The sequence below is a fragment of the Eucalyptus grandis genome, chromosome 7 (genome assembly GCF_016545825.1).
Source record: "Eucalyptus grandis isolate ANBG69807.140 chromosome 7, ASM1654582v1, whole genome shotgun sequence".
In the NCBI taxonomy this organism is placed as follows: Eukaryota; Viridiplantae; Streptophyta; class Magnoliopsida; order Myrtales; family Myrtaceae; genus Eucalyptus; species Eucalyptus grandis.
In genome coordinates, this window is record NC_052618.1 from 1499267 (window position 1) to 1507722 (window position 8456).

The 8456-nt window shown below is 39.8% G+C and overlaps 1 protein-coding gene across 2 annotated transcripts; it reads left to right on the forward strand.

Annotated features, from left to right (window-relative positions):
* Positions 1–1529: 1529 nt before the first annotated feature.
* Positions 1530–5038, forward strand: LOC104452482 (60S ribosomal protein L23-like). Of its 2 annotated transcripts, XM_039317161.1 has the most exons (3): positions 1530–1674; positions 2112–2396; positions 2487–5038. In XM_039317161.1, exons 1-3 carry the CDS (start codon positions 1662–1664, stop codon positions 2504–2506), a joined length of 318 nt encoding a protein of 105 aa, XP_039173095.1. In that variant the 5' UTR covers positions 1530–1661; the 3' UTR covers positions 2507–5038. The 2 variants fall into 2 exon arrangements, with proteins under 2 accessions (XP_039173095.1, XP_010065261.2); XM_010066959.3 differs by having other exon boundaries at positions 2112–2517.
* The last annotated feature ends 3418 nt before the right edge of the window (positions 5039–8456 follow it).

An 8456-nucleotide genomic window follows, 5' to 3' on the forward strand; every position in this document is an offset into this window, starting at 1 on the left:
TCTTTTTTTAATTGCAGCCATTTCATCTTCGGGCCAAGATCTGTGTGCATCGACCAATCCACCTTCTCGAGTAATCTTAAATATGTGTAAAACTTTGACAATGCTGGAACGAGATCTTTTACCATTTAAGATATTTTTTCTAAAAGGAATTATTAGATTCAAATTATAATTCTTCTTGGATTTGCAGACTTAACATTTTTGTTGGCTCTCTCCCCCTTAATTATTGTTATTATTATTATTATTATTATTATTATTATTATTATTATTATTATTATTATTATTATTATTATTATTATTATTACTTTCCCTGCATAAAAACAAGGTCAAAGATTCCACCCATGAGGTGTGATCACGATTAGAAGGTAAATGCCGATGGCATGAAGCATTAAAACACATGGATATGAAAATTAGAACGTAAAGCCTACAAAAGCCCTCTTTGGGCCGGATTGTTTAATATTTAAGTCAATTATCTCAATAACCATCTTTATTCTTATAGAAAAATTATGAGGTTGAGAAAATTTTTGAAATTAATTTTGACTTCCAAAGTCCTTCAAGTGAAATCATATTAGACTTTGACTTTTTAAAAGATAGGCGTATAAAAGCTTTAGAGTGATTTTATCAAAATTTAAATTCATCGTTGACATCTGGTTAAAAAAGAGAGGAAACAAATTGGTACTTGAAATTACAATGTGGCCATGTACTTATCAATCATAAAAAAGTTATTGAAATATTTTCATTTAAGAAAGAGCATTTAGACATGTTAATTAATTTATAAAATCAATGTACGAGATAATTTTCAGTCTATTTGGCGATCCTCAAAGTATGCGTGCCTCCAATACTTCTCAAACACCAATCCAAAACCTAGTCGTGAACCCGAGCGTTATGACCAAGACAAATTTGGAATCCGGTCATCTACAAGGTTCGACGTTAGCAATGTGAAAAGATACCGCCAGTGAACTTGTTTTCTTGCCGCCCAAGAATTTATAGAGGTCGAAAACTCGGTCTGATCTAATTCAGAACATGCCGGGAGAATTTGTTCTAGATCCGTCAAAGACTGCACACTACCTAATGATGTTGGAATGGATCCATTCAACCGATTATTAGAAAGACCGAGTGATTCCAAATTTTGCAATTTTCCCATACCTTAGGAACTTAAACTGAGATGGAATTCCTAGAAAGCCATAAATATTTTAAGTTCCTTAAGTGCACTAATCAATTCAATGACCCATCCAGTTGATTACCCAAAAGATATGCATCTGGCTCGATTGCATTTTATTACGAGTTTTATCACTTAATTATACTTTCATGACAAGAGTTTTTTTAAAAATTTTAAGATTTAATTGCATTTTCGTAACAAATAAAAATTCCCAAAAGATTAGGATAAATGACTGAATGTGAAAGTAGAGTAAAACCGATCAAAAAGCGAAAAAGCCCAAAGACCAGGTGGACCGTGTATAGATGGGCTTTTCGGCAGAGACATATGGGCCGATGCAAAGAAACCCAAAACCACTAGCGATGACGGTTCCCCGACAACCGCCCCCCTCGCCTACGGTTTTCTTCGGCTCTCTCTCGCCGCTATATATTGAAGGCTTTCGGCAGCCTCCCCAAAACCGTTGTCGCGTCTCTGCTTGGTGGTCGCTTCTCTTCTCCTGCCGACGAAAATGTCGAAGCGAGGTCATCCCCCTCTCCCTCTCCTTTTCTCTTTTCTGCTTTGTGTCATATGGCTTTGCCTGGGAAGATGCGGCGATCAATCTATGGCCGCAGTGTTCGATTTCATTTGCCTCTTTGCTAGTTAGTTTTCTCGCAAAAGATCTTGCTTTTGGACTTACCCATTTGAATTAGCTTGAGAAAAAATCGATGCTTGGTTCATGGCAGCTTAAGTTTTTACTCGTGGGTTTAGACTGGTGGGATCTCTTGAGATAGACACGCTCTCTGTGTTGATCGGGCGTTGTGGGTGCTTTTGGCTGAATATGATTGTAGCTTGAGAGGGAACTGGATGGTCCAAATTCGGTTGCCATTCGTGTGATTCTGGGGAAATTTGGTCTGGGTAGTCGGGATAGTGAAACGGGCAGTTTGGAATTTGTGTTTCTGATGATCTGTCGATCTTGTAGGACGCGGAGGTAGTGCGGGTAACAAGTTCAGGATGTCGCTGGGTCTGCCGGTGGCGGCCACAGTTAACTGTGCGGACAACACGGGGGCCAAGAATCTCTACATTATCTCGGTAAAGGGAATCAAGGGTCGCTTGAACAGGTTGCACTCTGCCTGTGTTGGAGACATGGTGATGGCCACCGTCGAGAAGGGGAAGCCCGACCTCAGGAAGAAGGTCATGCCTGCAGTCATCGTCAGGCAGCGCAAGCCGTGGCGCAGAAAGGACGGCATCTACATGTACTTTGAAGGTCGGGATCACTATTGTCTTTTTGTTTAATTGGATTATATGCTTCGGTTGTCCACTTGAATCTTAATTGGGTTGTTGCGGTTGCATTCAGTGGTACCAATGTGCATCTGAACTTTTAGCAAGTTTCCTTCAAGTAAAATCGATGGGAAGGCCAATTGTGATATTTCAAGTAAAATTAATAGGGAATGTCAATGATATATAAATTAATATTCATTATCTATTATTAAAGTATTTATTTTGACTTAGTTAGATAAAACACATTGACTATATAAATAGACAACTATCGTTTGTAACTTATAAGTTTTTATGATAGGCCAAAATACTTTTCAGGAAGCTAGGTCCATCCCCTATTCAATTAGGGACATTGGATCGGCAGTATATTGCTTCACCTACATGAAATGGGCTAACTTGTTACATTGACACTAGACTATACAAAAAACTTGTCCCGTGATTGCTTGCCACTCTAATATGAGGAACTAGACATTTCTTATTGGAGAAAGACAAAGCCATGTTGGCAAGAAGAGAAAAGGAGAGGGGGAATGATCAAAGCATTTTTTTCTATTAGATAATTTGTTTCAAACCTACGAAAACTCAAAAAAAAAAAAAAAACAAAAAGGAATTGGAGCTGCATTAAGAAGATAAAAAAAAGACACTACTGGTGCATTCATGCTTTTGCCTACAAAGACCAGTAGTGTCTTTTTTTATCTTCTTAATGCAGCTTCAATTCCTTTTTTATTTTTATTTTTTTTTTAGTTTCGTAGGTTTGAAACAAATTATCTAATTGAAAAAACTCCCGCTTTGATCATTCCCCCTTTTCTCCCTTTCTCTCCTTGCCGACACGGCTCTGTTTTCCTCCAGTAAGAAACTAGACTGAAATGTCTTCTTCTTTGAATAGAAGAAGAGTTAAAGTGGCAAGCAATCACGGGCAAGTTTTTTGTATAGTCCAGTGTCAATGTAATAAGTTAGCCTGTTTCGTGTAGGTGAAGCAATATACTGTAATCGAATAGGAGATGAACCTAGTTTAAAATAGAAGTATTTTAGTTATAAATGATAATCGTCTGATACTATTTATATACTCGACGTGTTTTATCTAACTAAACTAAAATAAATACTTTAACTAATAGATAGTGAATGTTAATTTATATATCATTGGCCTTTCCCAATTGATTTTACATGAGATATCATAATCAACGTACAACCTCAAATCTACCCAACACTTCCTATCCCTCTGGAAAATCAGACAACCGGAACAGCACGACAGGTGAAGTTTCGCGGGGGTCGCACGGAGGTAATGAACAAAATGGCTGCTTGTGTGACAGGTGGTCTGGTCTCTTTCCTATTCAAGAAGTCTACACACGTTCTCAAAGAGCGGTTGACAAAGTTAAGTTTGTGCTAAACTTGTCATGGCACGGGCCCCATGTACAGAAAAGATTCGTGCGTAGCTCGTTCATACCCCCATTATCCGTTATTGGAGCCAGGTTTGTCTAGAAAAAAAAGTCAAATTGGAGAAAATAAAATCTTCTCCCAAAAAAGATGAGAAGAAAGTAGATTTTTTTATCTTTTTTCACTCAACTTGGAAAGTTAAGACGCAATGAAATCGTGGGTTATGCCAGGTTTAGCTAATGGTTTTAGTCATCAACTTCCTTGATTGAAGCAGGTTTCTGTCGCGCATCCGACATCTGAAGCACATTGAATTATCTCCAAGATAATATGTCATGATTCAAAGTGACCGACACTAGACGGTGACTGAAATTGCTGGCTACTTTTGGTCATGAAATTCGTCCTCATTATGCCCCCACCCTCAGTGAAACCATGAGAAGAACCTGCAGTACCCGTGGCACCGGTTCATGGACATGTAGCGCTGGTTCGTTGACTTGGGCGACTGATGGTTCGTCCATGTGGAACTCGTGCAACACATCTGGCATCGTCATTTCTCCAAAAGCCACGGGCCAGCACAACCTTTGTGGTACGCGTGCTTGCAACATGCAAGCAGTAGACACACTTTGCCGTCCTCGAAATCCCTCGGTGAATAGCAAAGTCCGTGTTCCTGGCCTTTGTTTCATTGCTATTGCACGCGACGATCACCTGCGCGTGCACACCAAAAGACGACAAGCTAAGTTGCTGCCGTTCTGGAGGATCCTCAGCTCCGGCGAGGAATCAGAGAAAAGAAAGCGATGGGATTGAGGAAAATGTTGATTTCGCCGGCAAAGAAGGACTCGAGATGGATGGCGACGGTGGTGGCGAAGATGGGGACGATGATGAAGATGATAAGTGAGAGAAGTGACGAGGTCATCGTGCAAACGGAGAAAGAGCTACTCGGCAGGAGAAAGGAGAACTGAAACGCACGTCAAACGCTTAGGAATTGGAGCAGCAACAAGCCTCTCTCTCTCTCTCTCTCTCTCTCTCTCGATCGATCGATCTTCTAGGCGTTCCAGAAGCCTTGTCCACCGTTGATCGGTGCCGGAAACCACCGCCTACCATGCGACATCCGTGCTCTGCAAATAACGGTGTTCTCGCGCTTGAGCTTCGAATCTGGGTGCTCCATCAAGGAACTCGAGTTTATTGAACCAAGGAGAATTTCTTTCGACTTTCGATAACTTGGGGCCTTCAAGCTTTCTGATTTTCATCGAGTGTGGAAGTTGAGAACATTCCATTTACGCGCGTATGTTGAAGATATTGTTGCCCATAATTGATTATAATTGATCTTTATTGATCTAATTGGTATATTTAGAGAAAATTAGAATTTTGTATATTTGGGAAATTATTCTTTTTTTTTGTATATTTGGGAAATTATTCTTTCCTCATTTTGTATATTTCTTTTCTCTAATTAGTTCAGGCTTGTACATTATTAATAGGGCTGTAAGCTGTATAATTCTCGACTTCTTTCCATCTAATATTCTGACATGGAGCCCATCTTCTAGCTTCCGCTCCTTTTTTTGTCTTCCCTTCTTCTTCTTCTTCTTTGTCCAAACCCTTTTTTTTCTTTATGTTTTTTGTTTCCTTTCTTTTCCCACGTCAAGCTTGCAAAATTTTTCTGGGCTAAATCAGCAAGCAAACAAAATGCCGAGAAACCAAGCTTCAAAATCTGGTACATCCCAAGATCCAGAAATTTCTTCTAACGTCCAAGGATTCACCTTTGGATGAACAAAATGCCGAGAAACCAAGCTTCAAAATCTGGTACATTCCAAGATCCAGAAATTTCTTCTAACGTCCAAGGATTCACCTTTGGATGAACAAACAAATCTGGTGACAGAAAACCAGACGCAAGAACAGAATCAATTGCCGACCCCTGAGGAGAGACAAGGTTTTGTTTACCCCAATTCGGGGAAAATTTTTTCGGGCCCATATGTTCAATGGGTCCCAATCCAAGTTCAACCTATTCCGGGCCAGACGAGTCAGATGAATTCGACCCAAAGTTCCACTAGCTTTGCCGAGAGAATCAATGGCGGGCAAGGGGGAGGAAACCCACAACTTAATAATGAATCCAACTCCGGTGGGATGGGTTGGCCCTTCTTGAGTCAAACCGGTTCGGGTACATCAGGATTTGGGGCAAATCCTTACCTGACCTATGGAATTGGATTCCTTCTCTTCGCAGGCATCATTGCAATCCGTATTAAAAGCTAACCCGGTAATTTAAAATCACTTTATTCGGAAAAAAGAAGAAGGTAATTTATTGTGTACTCATACATATTCAAATCCAGTGAAAATATTTGTAATTGGATCGAGACATTAACAATATATCTCAAATTTTTACTTTCATTAACCAAAACTTCAGCTTTTTTGTGGATATGTGTACTACAAGTCCTAAAATTTTTCGCAAAAGTACAATTGAATCATAAAATTTTCAACAAATCTAATTAAGTCTTAAAACTTATCAAATTAGTACAATCAAGTCATTTCGTTAACACCGTCAATTTATATAATGGAAAACACTAACGTTGCTTTTATATTAATTTCTCTCTCTTACGTGACATTTTTATTAATTTTCCTTTTAAATTTTATTCAAAATAATTAAAAACAAACTAGAAAGAAGAACAAAAGGCGCAAGAGCTTGCCAATGTGTGTTGCCATCACCGGGTGACCGTTGCTACGCCCAAGCAAGGCCCCCTGGGGGCTAGCGAAACTCGCTAGATCTAGGCGACACCTCACCGGCCCTCGCCTAAAGCTAGGGCGGCATGCCCATATTTAGGTGACGTGGGCCCCCCACTGGGCCGGCGATGGGCGGCAATGGCAGCCCCTGCCCCTTTTTGTTCTTCTTTTTCCAGTTCGTTTTTTCTTAAAATTATTTTAACTTTTTTTTAGTTTTTAAATATTATTTGACTAAAAGTTAAAGGAACAATTTAATAAAAATGCCACATAAGAGAGAGAAATGAATTTAAAAATGCTACGTCAACGTTTTCCGTTAAATAAATTCACGGTGTTAACTAAAGAATTCGATTACACAAATTTGACAGGTTTTGGGACTTGATTGAATTTTTTTGAAAGTTTTAGGACATAATTACACTTTCGCGATAAGTTTTAGAACTCATACCGTACATGTCCATTTTATTTGAAGAATAAAGATCTAGCTCATTAAAGTTAAATAATGTCACTTTTGCTACGTGTAAAAAATTGAAACTTTCATTTGTAAAAAAAGAAAGTCTCCTCTCATTAGATTATATGTTCAAAAGTCTACTTTTAGTATAATTTATTAGAAAGGTTGGATCAGAATGTTACTCACGAATAGACAAATACATATTTTCCCAGCATGGAAAGTTAGTAACGATGGTGGGCAGCATAAATGTTCAGCTAACCGTACCGTTAGCTTTTGAAACAAACGGTCATGCTTGTGCTTCGCTCGGCAAGTTTCCACATGCTTGTGCCGGAGAAAGGAAACTTTCGTGTTGGGTCCCTCCACCGTTGGCTTACCTATTAACAAACTGAGCAGGTATAAACTAGGGCGCGCATGACAACATTTTTGAAACAGAAATCAATTTTTATTTCATGGACGAGTTTCTGAGTAAAGAAATGCGTTTGATAACGATTTAAAATTTCTATTTTTGGAATAAAAATTCTTTTGGTAAAAGAATAAAATTTCTATTTTTAGGAACGGCGAATATCGACATCCGGTGGTTGGAGCCAACTTCCGGCGAGCGGCGGCAAGCAACCGGAGTCCGATGTGCGGTGAGTGGCGGCGAGCGGCCGAAGTCCGGAGTCCAACATCCGGTGTCCGGCGTTTGACGTCTAGAGTTTGGCATTCGACATTCGGCGGTTGACGACCAGCATCCTGTATCCTACGTCCAAAGTTTGGTGTCGACGTTCAACTAGGCGGCGATCGGCGTCCGACATCCGGAGTCCGGTGGCCGGTGGCCATTGGTTGAAGTCCGGCGGGCGGCCGAAATCCAACGGCCGGTGGCAAGTGGCGAACGTCCGGTGGTCGGCGATGGGCCTCCAGCGTCCAACGGTTGGCGATGAGTAGCTAATGACCAATGGGCATCTGGCATTTGACGGTCGATGGTTGACAATGGGCGATTAGAGTTAAGTGGCCGACGGTCGGCGGCGGGTGTCTAGCGTCTCATGGGAGGCCGGTGGGCGATGGGCGGTGACAAGAGTAAATGATGAGAAAAATTTTGATTTCTCATTTTTGTTTCAGAAATAGAAAAGTTAAAAATTTTAACTTCAGATTTCTATTTTAAATCTATTTTTGGAATATAAATTTTTTTTGCAGAAATAGAAAAATTAAATTGCGTTACCAAACGGATTTCTGTTTCCAAACATGTTCCGAGGAGTAAAAAACAGAGAAATCGAGAGATAGAAATGTTGTCATGCGCACCCTAAGCAACTCTAGGAGGCGAAAACTAACTTCAAACCTCATAAGCGATTATTGCCGAAGTCAAAAGAAAAAACGAAGAGATAAAGAGCCGAGGGAGGACAGTGGATTTCCCTTGGAAGCAAGATACGACAAATCTCTTTGCTTTCCTTGTTAGACTAAGGACTCGTTTGGTAACGATTCTATTCCGAGAAACAATTTTTAAACATAAATAGTTCTTTTTTTTTTTTTCCAATGAATAATTTCTAAGTA